Below are 15,677 nucleotides of genomic sequence, written 5' to 3' on the forward strand. Positions count from 1 at the left end.
GGAGGCTCTACCTTTCAACGTTGCGAGCTCTGCCTTCCTTCAGTCTCCTCCGATCGCTCTCCCTGCAAACTAATGTGGGGCGCACAGAGGTGCTAGGTGAGAGAGCCGTGGAGGAGAGCCCTGATTTGAGGCTACTCGTCCGCCCGCCTTTTGGTGGTTGTGTGTGTGGCGGACTTAGGGGGGTTCGTCTTTCAGGTGGATCTCGTGGAGCACCGTGATGGATCACTCCCTGTTTGGGTGCCTCCGTAGCCCCCACGCCCCGGCCCAGGGCCTGCACCCCCACCCTGCCTTTACCCAGTCCCCGATGGTGCTGCACGGGCGCTCCGACCACATCTCCTACCCCAACCTACCCGGCTCCTCTCCCCCCTGTGGGGGGTACCCTGGACCCGGGGAGGAGGAGGCGTACGGAGGGCAGCAACACCACCATCGTGGAGGACACCTCCATCAGCACCAGCAGCACCCCCACCCCCACCACCCACAGCACCAGACCCACCAGATCCCCTGGCATGTCCCCCAGATTCCCTCACCCAACACCAGGCATGGCCTCTGCCTGCCTCCTCCGGACAGCCAAGTCTCGGAACTGTGTTGTGGGGGGTCCCAAAATATGTGTGGCTCCAACACCAACCCTGGTCTGGGAGGTAGTAGTGACCCCACAGGTGTTTCCTGTGTCCCTGGGGACTTTGGACGACAGACGATGTCCCCGGACGAGACAGAACAGAGACGGAACAGTAAAGGGAAAGATGATTTGCACAGCTCAGGTAAGATGAGGACAATGAGGACATCTCCTCTTCTCTTCTCTTAGCTTTGAGTTTAGTCTCAAAGTCTTGGTGGTTTCTTTCAAAACTCACTGAGGAGTTTTCATCCCATAGTAAGGGAGTATAATGATTTGAAGGGTTTGGTTTGTCCATTCTCATATTGGGATTTCAGCATCTCTGTGTAAGCAGACAAAGTCCACAGATGTTGAAACAACGGAGAACAGTTTGTGATACAGTAATAAAACATCTATTTGTTGCATTTTTATTAATAGGCTAATGTTTTCATGATTACTGAACGCGCTGTAGTCTTCTGCGTCAATGCTCCTAAATTCGAGAACCTCATGAGAAGTTATGCAATGACAAAAGAGTTCAGCGCATACTATTTCGTTTGAAAGTAAATTCTTAATTTTAACCTCACTTACTAGTAGGCTTATTATTTCAGCATTTGGGCCTTGTTTTTACAGTAGTTGCCCAGATAATATTGAGGGCTATATGTCATTACTTTTGTGGTATAAACATTCAACTTCAAGTTTATTTGAAACAGACTTAGTTCTGATGATTCAAACTGATTCAAACTGATGTCTTATTTGATTACCAACTGCTCGATGCTCATAGTTCAAAGTTTTCTTAATTGTCTACTTGCAAATGTAATTTATTAATTTCAATTACTAGCTACTGCACAAAAGTTAGCTGTAATTTAACATTTAACTGTACTAACATACTGGGAAGACATTTCAGTATTATAAGACCTTATGTTATAGGTTCTTTAAAGATCTTATATTATCTTGATACATTGATTGTTTCATATTAGTTTATCTGTACTGTTTTTCATACTGTATTGACATTCATTCATATCTGGAATTTATGTTTACAATTTAACGAGGTAGAATTAGGCTAACTTTATTTTCTAATTAATATTTAAAATAAATGCAGTCAAGCTCTTCTTAGAAACAACGTCTTATTGTGTGAAACACTGGGCAGCAAGGCCGTAAACTTAAAATATGATCATGTACTTAATTTCACCTAAATGCAATTAATACAATTATTCTCACACCATCATTTAGTTTCCTTTTCAGTAAAACAACAGATATTAAATGAATTAATCTATTAATCTATTTTGGAAGCAAAATAATAATCAAAATTCAATCAAACCATTGGAGTAAAAAAGGTTAAATTATCTCTAGAAATGCTAAGGTCAATAGTCATACTATTCTGTTGACAATCTTATATAAAGACATGAGCAAGTGAGATACATTACAGATTTGCAGTCATCTTCTGTTATGTGATGCATTAGATCCATCGCCTTTCCATCTCCATTTGTCTCAACAACACATATTAAGATACTCTCTCAGTGATACTGTAATCAGGGAGTTGATTTACCTCTGTCATTTGGAATATTTACATAGATAGATTGTCTCACTTTCTACCTCAATCTACCATTCTCATTAGACTATTGACCTGTTTCCTGTTTAACATTCTTCAATCTCAACCCCCTCAAACCAATTGTATAGTTATAGCCTGGTACAGCTTTTCTTTGTCTCTCTCTTCAGGCTCCCAGGGATAATCAACAGTGACATTTTTCTCCAGGGTATTAATGGCCTACAGGTGTGATTTCTGTGAAGCTGCCTTTGAAACTGTTACAACGACCACACCTGGGCTTTTTGATAGGCTTAAACCTATATAGTATTTATGGCTGTAGAACGTATGTACCTACAGCATTAGCCACAACAGCTGTGTGCAAAAGCAGGCTTTTAATAATAATAATGGGGATGGAGAATTCATCCATACTACTTCTTGATATCACTGTTGGTCAGCCGCAATATGGATGATAGAATGGAATGGAACGGAATGGAATGGAATGGAATAGAATATAACTTTATTGCCCATTAGAGACAGAAATTCTTATTTTTGTGTAGTGAAGAGTTACATAATAAAAAAAGGTGTATAGTTAGGTCCAATTTCCCCATTTGTTAAACATCTATTTTGAGATGAGCACAGTCAGTGGCACGTGTAAGTGTGTACATAAGTCAGTGATATAATTTTACACACTGTCCACCCAACGACTGTGTTGCCTTTGAGAACGCTGAGGTTGTAAGGGACAAACTGATCTGTACCCCGGGTGGAGTCTCAAAATGGCCGATGGCTAAATGCGTTGGACTCGTCATGCAGGGCACCGCACCAGACCTAATATGGCTGTATATGGCTGTAGCCATCATTATCAGCAGACACCATAATAATGCAAGCTCCATCCATATATGAGCTGGGGACTAGACACATCAGGTCCTTAATAAGTTACTAGCCCAGTGGCTGGACTTCCTGGCGGCTACATGTATGCAAACACAAGGGCTGATTCAGGACATCAGTGTAGGGTCACGACAAGAGGACTGCTCTCCGTATCCAGAAGCCATTTCACTGTCACCAGCTTCCAGTGGCGTCGTGCACCGACACATTTTATTGGGGCACTGATAGGATAGGCAAATTTGATTTGCATTCGTGTATCGTTCTCCCAGCAGGCACAAGTGCTGTTTACATATACCATTTTAGTCATTTAGCAGACGCTCTTATCCAGAGCAACTTACAGTTTAGTGAGTGCATTCATTTTCATACTGCCCCCCCGTGGGAAACAAACCCACAACCCTAGCGTTGCAAGCGCCATGCTCTACCAACTGAGCTACAGGGGACTGGTGTGCCCAGTAGTTAATTTTCCTCCTTCACTTTCCATCTCTCAGGTCAGTTTTACACCAGGCTGTAATTCTGATTGACAGGTAGTAGAAGTCTGAAGCATAACCCAGGAGCTGCCATGGACATGTAGAACACCTCTAACACAAATCACAAGGCAACGTGATCTTTATTTACACTACCGGTCAAAAGTTTGGACACACCTACTCATTCAAGGGTTGTTCTTTATTTTTTTATTTTTTTTACATTGTAGAATAATAGTGAAGACATCAAAACTATGAAATAACACATATGGAATCATGTAGTAACCAAAAAAGTGTTAAACAAATCAAAATATATTTTATATTTGAGATTCTTCAAATAGCCACCCTTTGCCTTGACGACAGCTTTGCACACTCTTGGCATTCTCTCAACCAGCTTCACCTGAAATGCTTTTCCAACAGTCTTGAAAGAGTTCCCACATATGCTGAGCACTTGTTGGCTGCTTTTTCTTTCCTCTACCGTCCAACTCATCCCAAACCATCTCAGTTGGGTTGAGGTCGGGTGATTGTGGAGGCCAGGTCATCTGATGCAGCATCCTTCATGGTCAATTAGCCCTTACACAGCCTGGAGGTGTGTTGGGTCATTGTCCTGTTGAAAAACAAATGATAGCCCCACTAAGCCCAAACCAGATTGGATGGTGTATAGCTGCAGAATGCTGTGGTAGCCATGCTAGTCAAGAGTGCCTTGAATTCTAAATACATTACATCAAAAGCCACCCTTTGCCTTGACGACAGCTTTGTACACTCTTGGCATTCTCTCAACCAGCATGTCACGATCGTCGTAGGGAACAGACCAAGGCGCAGCGTGATGAACGAACATGTTTAAACTTTATTATCTTTAGTGATAATAGACAACAATAAACAAAACAAGAAACGACTCGTGAAGTCCACGGTAACAATGACCAACACGGAAACAGAACCCACAAACACAAAGGGAAAACAGACAGTTTAAATATGGCTCCCAATCAGAGACAACCAACGACAGCTGACACTCGTTGCCTCTGATTGGGAGTCACTCTGGCCAACATAGAAATAAACACAACAGAAAGAACACACCCTGGCTCAACATATAGAGTCCCAGAGCCAGGGTGTGACAGTACCCCCCCCTAAAGGCGCGGACTGCGACCGCGCCTCAACTTGAACAAAACAGGGGAGGGCTGGGTGGGCATTCCTCCTCGGCGGCGGTTCTGGCTCCGGCCTTGCCCACCACCCTCCAATAAACCCCCCATAGCACCCCTGGTCCAGTCTGGCCCCGCTGGCTGGAGCGGAACTGGACGCAGCAGGAGCGGTTAGCTTCAGCTCCGTAGTGGAGCAGTGGGCCGGTACCTTACCAGGCACCGGTGACCCAGGCACGGGTTGTGCTGGACTGACGACGCGCACCCCTGGCTTGGTGCGTGGAGGAGGAACGGGCCTTACCAGGCTGACGACGCGCACCCCTGGCTTGGTGCGTGGAGGAGGAACGGGCCTTACCAGGCTGACGACTCGCACCCCTGGCTTAGTGCGAGTAGCAGGAACAGGCCGGGCCGGGCTGGCGACGCGCACCCCTGGCTTGGTGCGTGGAGCCGGAACGGGCCGGACCGGGCTGACGATGCGCACCCCTGGCTTGGTGCGTGGAGTAGGAACAGGCCGGACCGGGCTGACGACTCGCACCCCTGGCTTGGTGCGTGGAGTAGGGACAGGCCGGACCGGGCTGGCGACGCACACCGTAGGCTTGGTGCGTGGAGCAGGGACAGGCCGGGCTGGGCTGGCGACGCACACCGTAGGCTTGGTGCGTGGAGCAGGGACAGGCCGGACCGGGCTGGCGACGCACACCGTAGGCTTGGTGCGTGGAGCAGGGACAGGCCGGACTGGGCTGGCGACGCACACCGTAGGCTTGGTGCGTAGAGCAGGGACAGGCCGGACTGGGCTGGCGACGCACACCGTAGGCTTGGTGCGTAGAGCAGGGACAGGCCGGACTGGGCTGGCGACGCACACCGTAGGCTTGGTGCGTGGAGCAGGGACAGGCCGGACTGGGCTGGCGACGCACACCGTAGGCTTGGTGCGAGGAGCAGGGACAGGCCGGACCGGGCTGGCGACGCGCACCGTACACTTGGTGCGAGGGGCCGGAACAGGCCGGACCGTACTGGGGACACACACCACTGGCTCTACCTCGGGATCTGGAACGGGCCGGACCGGACTGGTAACACACCCCAGTACCTCTCGCCGTGCCTCTACACCTTCCTTCCCTACTTTGACCAGTGGCCCCCGTAACCTGGTGGCCTTCTGAATCCGCCCCTTTTCTGCCTCCGTCAGCCCCGTCGTCCATGCCGTGTGCCCCCCCCTAAAAAATTTCTGGGGTTGCCTCTCGCCTGTCCGACGTTGACCCGTTTGGCGCCGCTGCTCCTCTCTACGGCGCGCCTCCACTGTCTCTTCCCACGGACGCCGATCCATCCCGGCCTGTATCTCCTTCCAAGTCCAGGACCCTTTCCCGTCCAATATCTCCTCCCATGTCCAGGCTGCCTGCTCCTGGACACGCTGCTTGGTCCTTGTATGGTGGGTTCTTCTGTCCCGATCGTCGTAGGGAACAGACCAAGGCGCAGCGTGATGAACGAACATGTTTAAACTTTATTATCTTTAGTGATAATAGACAACAATAAACAAAACAAGAAACGACTCGTGAAGTCCACGGTAACAATGACCAACACGGAACAAGAACCCACAAACACAAAGGGAAAACAGACAGTTTAAATATGGCTCCCAATCAGAGACAACCAACGACAGCTGACACTCGTTGCCTCTGATTGGGAGTCACTCTGGCCAACATAGAAATAAACACAACAGAAAGAACACACCCTGGCTCAACATATAGAGTCCCAGAGCCAGGGTGTGACACAGCATCATGAGGTTGTCACCTGGAATGCATTTCAATTAACAGGTGTGTCTTGTTAAAAGTTAATATGTGGAATTTCCTTCCTTCTTAATGTGTTTGAGCCAATCAGATGTGTTGTGACAAGGTAGGGGGGTATACAGAAGATAGCCCTCAAATAAGCAAAGAGAAACGACAGTCCATCATTACTTTAAGACATGAAGGTCAGTCAATGCGGAACATTTCAAGAACTTTGAAAGTATCTTCAAGTGCAGTCTCAAAAACCATCAAGCGCTATGATGAAACTGGCTCTCATGAGGACCACCACAGGAATGGAAGACCCAGAGTTACCTCTGCTGCAGAGGATAAGTTAGTTACAGTTACCAGCCTCAGAAATTGCAGCCCAAATAAATGATTCACAGAGTTCAAGTCACAGACATATCTCAACATAAACTGCTCAGAGGGGTCTGTGTGAATCAGGCCATCATGGTCGAATTGCTGCATAGAAACCACTACTAAAGGACACCAATAATAAGAAGAGATCTGCTTGGGCCAAGAAACCCGAGCAATGGACATTAGACCGGTGGAAATGTGTCCTTTGGTCTGGTCCAAATTTGAGATTTTTGGCTCCAACCGCCGTGTCTTTGTGAGACGCAGTATGGGTGAACGGATGATCTCCGCATGTATAGTTCCCACCATAAAGCATGGAGGAGGAGGTGTTATGGTGTGGGGGTGCTTTGCTGGTGACACTGTCTGTGATTTATTTAGAATTCAAGGCACTCTTAACCAGCATGGCTACCACAGCATTCTGCAGCGATACGCCATCCCATCTGGTTTGGGCTTACTGGGACTATCATTTGTTTTTCAACAGGACATTGACCCAACACACCTCCGGGCTGTGTTAGGGCTATTTTACCAAGAAGGAGAGTAATGGAGTGCTACATCAGATGACCTGGCCTCCACAATCCCCCGACCTCAACCCAATTTAGATGGTTTGGGATGAGTCGGACCGCAGAGTGAAGGAAAAGCAGCCAACAAATCAAATCAAATCAAATTTTATTGGCCACATGCACCGAATACAACAGGTGCAGACATTACAGTGAAATGTTTACTTACAGCCCTTAACCAACAGTGCATTTCTTTTTAATAAAAAAGTAAAATAAAACAACAACCAAAAAGTGTTGAGAAAAAAAGAGCAGAAGTAAAATAAAATAACAGTAGGGAGGCTATATATACAGGGGGGTACCGGTGCAGGGTCAATGTGCGGGGGCACCGGCTACTTGAGGTAGTTGAAGTAATATGTACATGTGGGTAGAGTTAAAGTGACTATGCATAAATAATTAACAGAGTAGCAGAAGCGTAAAAAGATGGGGTGGGGGGTGGGGGTGGGGGGGGCAGTGCAAATAGTCTGGGTAGCCATGATTAGCTGTTCAGGACTCTTATGGCTTGGGGGTAGAAGCTGTTGAGAAGTATTTTGGACCTAGACTTGGCACTCCGGTACCGCTTGCCGTGCGGTAGCAGAGAGAACAGTCTATGACTAGCGTGGCTGGAGTCTTTGACAATTTTGAGGGCCTTCCTCCTATACCGCCTGGTATAGAGGTCCTGGATGGCAGGAAGTCTATTGTTCAACAAGTGCTCAGCATATGTGGGAACTCCTTCAAGACTGTTGGAAAAGCATTCCAGGTGAAGCTGGTTGAGAGAATGCCAAGAGTGTTCAAGCTGTCATCAAGGCAAAGGGTGGCTATTTGAAGAATCTCAAATATAAAATATATTTTGATTTGTTTAACGCTTTTTTTGGTTTTTCATGATTCCATTTGTGTTATTTCATAGATTTGATTATTCTACAATATAGAAAATAGTAAAAATAAAGAAAAACTCTTGAATGAGTAGGTGTGTCCAAACTTTTGACTGGTACTGTATGTTCCTATTTCTGATGAGGTAACGGTATAACAATGCTGTGGCAACATAATATAATAATAGTTAAAATTCACCTTGATAAATAACAAAGAATGCAAAACAAAAGTTTAAAATGTATTGTAAATTAAGTTTGGAGGAATATTGAAGGAGTATTGCAATATATTGTATGGTATAAACCATTAAACAATTGTTTCAAATTAAATATAATCCCCAAACTGTGTGAAAGACAATTTGTTTGAAGAACTTATTTCCAGAAACTTCTTTGTCCCATATTCTGTTTTTATAAGTGGAGGTGCCATGAATCGAGGGGACGAGCTGTGCTGTGCCTGTGTGATGTGGCAGAGAGACAGACTCTTTCCTGGCACTATTTGGTCAGCACTTCCAACATTTACAGTTGAACTAAGAGAATGTCAGCTGGTTTTGTGTTGCGCTGACTAAAGAACAGCACGTAAATTACAACACAACGCATTTGATGCCCTGAAGTGTGATGTTTAAAGAAATCTATTGATATTCACCCAATTTGAAGCCACATCTAAAAGGGAACACATTTTTTAAAGGATTTCATTAATGTACCCTTTTCAGAATCCATTTGCGCAATCTGGATTAAATTCAGACAATTGGATCAAAAGTAATTACAATCTGGATTAAATACAGACAATTGGATCAAAAGGAATTACAATCTGGAAAGTCTTTCTAAAGTTTACTTAACTTCAATCAAATACACAACAAATCACACACATCAAACTCTTACCCCTGTCATCTTTAGCCATGTAGAGTGGGCTGGTGTAAGTTTTCAGACCATGCTCCATGTTATGTCTAGGCCCGTGGTTGGTGCTCAGCCGATCTGTGTATCTACTGGTCTATTGTTCAGCCTACCAGGTGATAGCTGGGAGGTCCACACCCTACTGTCCCACATTATCACATCACATTACCACGCCATCACACACCCCACATAGCAGAGGCAGCGTGAACCTAATCTTTGGGGTCAGTGATAGGATGGCCAATTTCGATAGCACATTAATTTAGCATAAAATAAATATTATCTTCTATATTGTCAGCGGACAACTGAGGGGGGCTATTTCCCCCTTAATTTCAAGGGGCTTTAGCTACACATTATCACATGCATTACTACCTCAGACATTACCAAATACATTACCCCTTCACATTTCCCCACACCTGACGGACCTCAGCTTCACCTACCCTCAGTTCCACCAGAGATGAGCTCTTGGAATCACTTTTGTCTTTGAACAATAGAGCTACAGTGTTGAGTTGGCTAGCCTCAAATATTACCCCTCCTTTTGGATGAAACTTCTATTTAAAAGAGGTGATAAAGTATTGGAGAGAGGCCGAGACAATTCCACCAACTACAAATTATTGTTATAGGACATATTCTTTGTGTCTCCTAGGTCTCAAAGAAATTAGGCTATAGTAAATTGATTTGTGAAATGTTCACATACAGTAAGAAGGTGTTACAACTTAGTGGTATTTGAGAGATATCAGTCTGTTTCTTTCTATGCTCTAAGGAGCGAGTGAAGATGAGTGAGTGAGTCTGTTTTGGAGAATGAACATAGGGAAGTTCTCTGAGGGAGCTGGGCTCTGGGACAGTACTCCCTGCTTGGCTCCTCTCATGCAGCCCCTCCCCCAGTAAGACATGATAGTGTGCATGACCAATATCCCCATAAGAAAAGGTGATTGGCAGCGCTAATTGTTTAGCTCTTAGTTTGTGTTTCAGCCCTGCAGTTTATCACACAATCCCTTCTTTTTTTTCACCCATTTTCCTCTCCTTTCTTTTTTGGCGACTCAACTGTATCTGGAAAAAGTTCTGTTTTTCATTTTAGATTCCCAGGACGGGAGCTATAAGTCTGACGTGAACAGCAAGCCCAGGAAGGAGAGGACAGCATTCACCAAGGAACAGATCCGGGAACTGGAGTCAGAGTTTGCGCACCACAACTACCTGACGAGACTGAGGCGATACGAGATTGCAGTCAACCTCGACCTCACAGAAAGACAAGTACGTTACCTGTTGTTATGTGGAAACAATAAAAGCAATAAACATTGCATATGAAAAAATGCAATAGAAATTGCATGTGAAAAGTGAAAAAAATTCTTACCTGTTGTCTTGCTAAAAAAACAAGTTAATTAGTCATAATATTGGCTTGTCATCTAATAGCAAAACATGATGCAGTTAATTTATCCCTTTGATGTTCAAATAAATCAGAAAATTGGCAGATCATGTGTGAACACAATATCCAAAGGAATCACAGTTAAAGGATTAATACTGTAATTACCCTAATAACTCAGACAATTGTATTCAACAGACACATATATTCAAAGACTCACAGTGAAGCTTACACTGAAATGGCAGCTAACGGCAGTTGATATGGATTCTATTAAAAACTACACAGGCCTCAGGATGAAAAACCCTGTATGTTTTGACATTAGCAAACGCTTGGACATGTCATGCTAATGCTCTGAATGTAATCGCTTCCTAACCCTTTGATGTACAGTATCTGTGCAGCGTGTGTCTGTGTGTGTGTTTGTGTTGCCAGCGCCCCTGGTCTGGCTGTGTGAGTGTGTTGCCTGCACTGCTGGTCTGTCTGTCTGTGGGTGTGCAGGGACTGTCTGATGGCATGTGTCAGAGACCAGATGTTTCTCTAATTCCCTTCAGACACCAATAGGAAATACACTGGACTTTCAAAGACAGATTCCCGTACAGTATGCTCAATGGAGAAAATCCATTCAAAGTGTTCTAGAAGTCTTGGAGTATAAAGGCTTAATCTGCCCTTAATGTATGGCAGTGTAAAAGCTGCTTATTCTATGCTATATTTTAGATGAAAAGAGGGAAACTTTTAATCAAAACACCTTTTTTTAATGATTAATTTACACCTAATCTGCCTTGATCTAAAAAGCTTGCCTGCATAAAACTATTTGTGGCGATGCGTTCAACCAAATTAACCTACACACTCAGCACACCCATAAGTGCTTTTGGAACTCATCATCTGTTGTATAAGTCCAATCAGAGTGTCTTGGCTGCAGCCAGGCCAGGCCCAGGCATCCAGGCAACAACCCACCCAGGAGTTAGGCCCTTCCTGCTAGGAGCCCCATCCCTCGCCAACCCTCCCCACTCCTACTCATATTGGCTGCCTCTCCTCTCCTCTCTTCTCCACACATTCCCAATACAGGGCCTATACATCTGGACGTGTGTGGGGGTTAATCCTGTTTGTAAGTGTGTGTATGCGTGTGTGTGTGTACGTGTGAATGTGTGTGTGTGTGAGGGTTGACCCTGGCTGTTAAACCCAGTCTAACATCCTTCTGGCTATTATCTTACAGTGCAGCTTCTACCTCCCTGATCCTGCTATTAACTACTGTATAGCTTTACTAACAAAGAGTGTACAATCGGGCCTCAGCCCACATACCCCTGGAGGTCTTGTCTCGCAACTGAACCCTGTGAATGTGTGGGTGTGTGGTTGGGTGTATGTGTGTGTAACAACCGTCTCAGGTAACAACTTATGAATGACTGATTGCACAATTAGGACTACACCCAAGGGCATATACAGTCGTGGTCAAAAGTTTTGAGAATGACACAAGTATTGGTCTTCACAACGTCTGCTGCTTCAGTGTTTTTAGACATTTTTGTCAGATGTTACTATGGTATACTGAAGTATAATTACAAGCATTCCATAAGGGTCAAAGGCTTTTATTGACAATTACATTAAGTTTATGCAAAGAGTCAATATTTGCGGTGTTGACCCTTCTTTTTCAAGACCTCTGCAATCCGCCCTGGCATGCTGTCAATTAACTTCTGGGCCACATCCTGACTGATGGCAGCCCATTCTTGCATAATCAATGCTTGGAGTTTGTCAGAATTTGTGGGTTTTTGTTTGTCCACCCGCCTCTTGAGGATTGACCACAAGTTCTCAATGGGATTAAGGCCTGGGGAGTTTCCTGGCCATGGACCCAAAATGTTGATGTTTTGTTTCCCGAGCCACTTAGTTATCACTTTTGCCTTATGGCAAGGTGCTCCATCATGCTGGAAACGGCATTGTTCGTCACCAAACTGTTCTTGGATGGTTGGGAGAAGTTGCTCTCGGAGGACGTGTTGGGACCATTCTTTATTCATGGCTGTGTTCTTAGGCAAAATTGTGGGTGAGCCCACTCCCTTGGCTGAGAAGCAACCCCACACATGAATAGTCTCAGGATGCATTACTGTTAGCATGACACAGGACTGATGGTAGCGCTCACCTTGTCTTCTCCAGACAAGCTTTTTTCCGGATGCCCCAAACAATCGGAAAGGGGATTCATCAGAGAAAATGACTTTACCCCAGTCCTCAGCAGTCCAATCCCTGTACCTTTTGCAGAATATCAGTCTGTCCCTGATGTTTTTCCTGGAGAGAAGTGGCTTCCTCGCTGCCCTTCTTGACACCAGGCCATCCTCCAAAGGTCTTTGTCTCACTGTGCGTGCAGATGCACTCACACCTGCCTGCTGCCATTCCTGAGCAAGCTCTGCACTGGTGGTGCCCCGGTCCTGGCGCTTGCTGGACTTTCTTGGGCACCCTGAAGCCTTCTTCACAACAATTTAACCTCTCCTTGAAGTTCTTGATGATCCGATAAATGGTTGATTTAGGTGCATCTTACTAGCAGCAATATCCTTGCCTGTGAAGCCCTTTTTGTGCAAAGCAATGATGACGGCACGTGTTTCCTTGCAGGTAACCATGGTTAACAGAGGAAGAACAATGATTTCAAGCACCACCCTCCTTTTAAAGCTTCCAGTCTGTTATCCTAACTCAATCAGCATGACAGAGTGATCTCCAGCCTTGCCCTCGTCAACACTCTCACCTGTGTTAACGAGAGAATCACTGACATGATGTCAGCTGGTCCTTTTTTGGCAGGGCTGAAATGCAGTTGAAAAGTTTTTTGGGATTAAGTTAATTTTCATGGCAAAGAGGGACTTTGCAATTAATTGCAATTCATCTGATCACTCTTCATAACATTCTGGAGTATATGCAAATTGCCATCATAAAAACTGAGGCAGCAGACTTTGTGAAAATTAATATTTGTGTCATTCTCAAAACTTTTGACCACGACTGTACAGTGGCAGAAGATTTTGTGTGTGTGTGTGTAACAACAATTTACAGAGGACTTTAACGAGGCGGTTGACGCTTATAAGCCTGTTTATTAGAAAATGAGCCACACATGCGTGTGTTTACTCTGTAAACTTAACTCCTGTCTTCGGCCTGTGAGTGGCAGGCTACAATGCCTAAAATAAATCCTACAGGAGAGCATAGGGTTCCTGTGAGAAAGCAGGTCGCTTGGAGGGTGGATAAGAGGGGGGGGGGGGGGGGGGGGGCTTGTAGGAGGGGGTTGCAGTTTGTGGGGTATGGGGAGGGCGAACAGGAGGGGGTAGGGGGGTGTAGGGGCGTCAGTGGGGGGTGGGGGATGGATGACATGAGGGCAGTAGGGGGCGTGATGGGGGATGGGAGAAGGGGGGGGGGGTTGGGGTGCTTCGCTCGGTCCCGATCCGATCGGGCCGTTTTAGGCAGCAGCTTAATCATCACAAAGAGGAGCCGCAAATACTGAAGGATCTGTGGAGTCAGGAACAGGATCCGAGGCAGGATCAGCACATACCTGGCTATGTCGAAATAAGACGCCCCAACAGCCAACACTAACCACAGTCCAACGTGCCCGCCAGTCGCCTGCTCAGTTCACTGTCACCCAGCGTTATACATACACTGTTAACAGTACACCATGGGCTTACTATAGATATAGGATCTTAATTTGAGCCAGTTTGCTACAGCTTGACAATAATCCTGCAGCAACAGGAAATGTGAATTATTATGTGGATTCTAATTAATGGAATTTTTTTGTAGGGGTTGATAACAATTTTGTTACTGCAAATCAAGTCTGAAATGACAAAATGTTGAAGCCTTTTTATACCTTGAATACACTACAAGTTTTTCCTGCTGTGTGGGAAAATTCTCAGCAATAAAAGAGTGATCAAATTAAGATCTGTATCTCCGAGCGCTACCTACACCGCACACAGTGAGGTCAAAATAACCCAAAGTACCCCGTCGACGACGGCAGGGGATCCCAGACTCAACTGGCATGCGACTGCGAATAATGATCTTCTAGATAATGATTTGGCTCTCGGCAGCCAGCTCTGGTAGATGAGGTGTCGCTCGGGGTTTACATAAGATCATGTCGTGTGAAGAGGGAGGTGGGGGAGCAAGGTGGGGGAGCTAGAGCGGGTGTGTGGGGGGGAACTGGTGTGTCGGGAGGAGTGTGTGTGTGTGTGTGAAAAGAGAGGTGGGGGAGCTGGGTTGCATACTCCTGTGGTGTGTGTGTGTGCATGTGCTCTGCTGCGCTGGCAGAGGTCTGTTTCACTGAGGCCGTAAATCTCTCAGTCACATTCACTGATAAAAGGAGGGTTCACACGAACAGATTCAGGACATTGAGTTTCCTGACGCACAGGGGGATGTCAGGGTTTTACTGAGGAGGGACGGGGGGAAGAGGTGGGAGGATGCTAGGTTTTACAGACGGGTCTACATGCCAAGAACTCAGTCTCCAGAACCCCACAACCAACGCATCCACAATGGCATCGAGTTACCTCAGACCCTCACACTCCATATACACCCCATCTCCACTCGCTCACAACAAGGCCTGAAGACTCCAGTTAACCTTTGTGCAATTAAAAGTTGTTGATGTTTTCTTAATGTGGTTATAATTACACAAAATACATTTTCTAAAACCTTGGCTAATATTGCCCTTGTTATTGAGAAGGGCTATGATCCACTCACCTTCCTGCAAACGATCCAAGTGTCAAACTCCAGTCCTTGGGAGCCGCAGCATCTGCATGTTTTCATTCCTCCCTAGGAGTGTCTAGATCAGACAACAAAGGAAAGAGCTGAAATTAGCAGTCTCTGTGGTCCACCAGGTATTGAGTTGGAACCCCCTGCCGTATAACTTCCACAATATTTCCCTGTAAACTAATTGCTCTCCTCTCCTCCAGGTGAAGGTGTGGTTCCAGAACAGGAGGATGAAGTGGAAGCGTGTTAAAGGAGGTCAGCAGGGGGCAGCGGCCCTGGAAAAAGAACTTGTCAACGTGAAGAAGGGAACGCTGTTGCCGTCAGAGTACTGTGGCATGGTGGGAGGATTACACCACTCCTCCAGTTCCCCTGGTAATGAGGACAGTCACGACAGCGACCAGAGCTCCGAGCACGCCCAGTTATGACCCTGACCCGCCACATAGGCCACACAGAGGTGAAAGGTGAGGTTTCTGGCCATTTGGACAAACGTCTAGAATTGCAGTGAGTTGATGTGATCATGTTGCATTTGTAGGTACAGAGTTGCATACGTTGGGATTTGACTCAGAACACCTAGGCCTACATACTCACTATGCTCTCAGGAGTAGAAAGAAGACTGGCCTATACTCTCTCAAGAAAC

At 45.9% G+C, this 15,677-nt stretch overlaps 1 protein-coding gene across 1 annotated transcript; it reads left to right on the forward strand.

The window, feature by feature from the left end:
* Nucleotides 1-217: 217 nt before the first annotated feature.
* Nucleotides 218-15,465, forward strand: LOC311109959 (homeobox protein MOX-2-like; the record flags this gene model as incomplete). The annotated part of the gene is made up of 3 exons (XM_084152953.1): nt 218-758; nt 10,076-10,248; nt 15,244-15,465. The coding sequence occupies 3 exons, from the start codon at nt 218-220 to the stop codon at nt 15,463-15,465; spliced, it is 936 nt and encodes a 311-aa protein (XP_084009079.1).
* Nucleotides 15,466-15,677: the final 212 nt, after the last annotated feature.

The sequence above is a fragment of the Coregonus lavaretus genome (genome assembly GCF_964263955.1).
Source record: "Coregonus lavaretus genome assembly, chromosome: 3".
NCBI classification, from domain to species: domain Eukaryota; kingdom Metazoa; phylum Chordata; class Actinopteri; order Salmoniformes; family Salmonidae; genus Coregonus; species Coregonus lavaretus.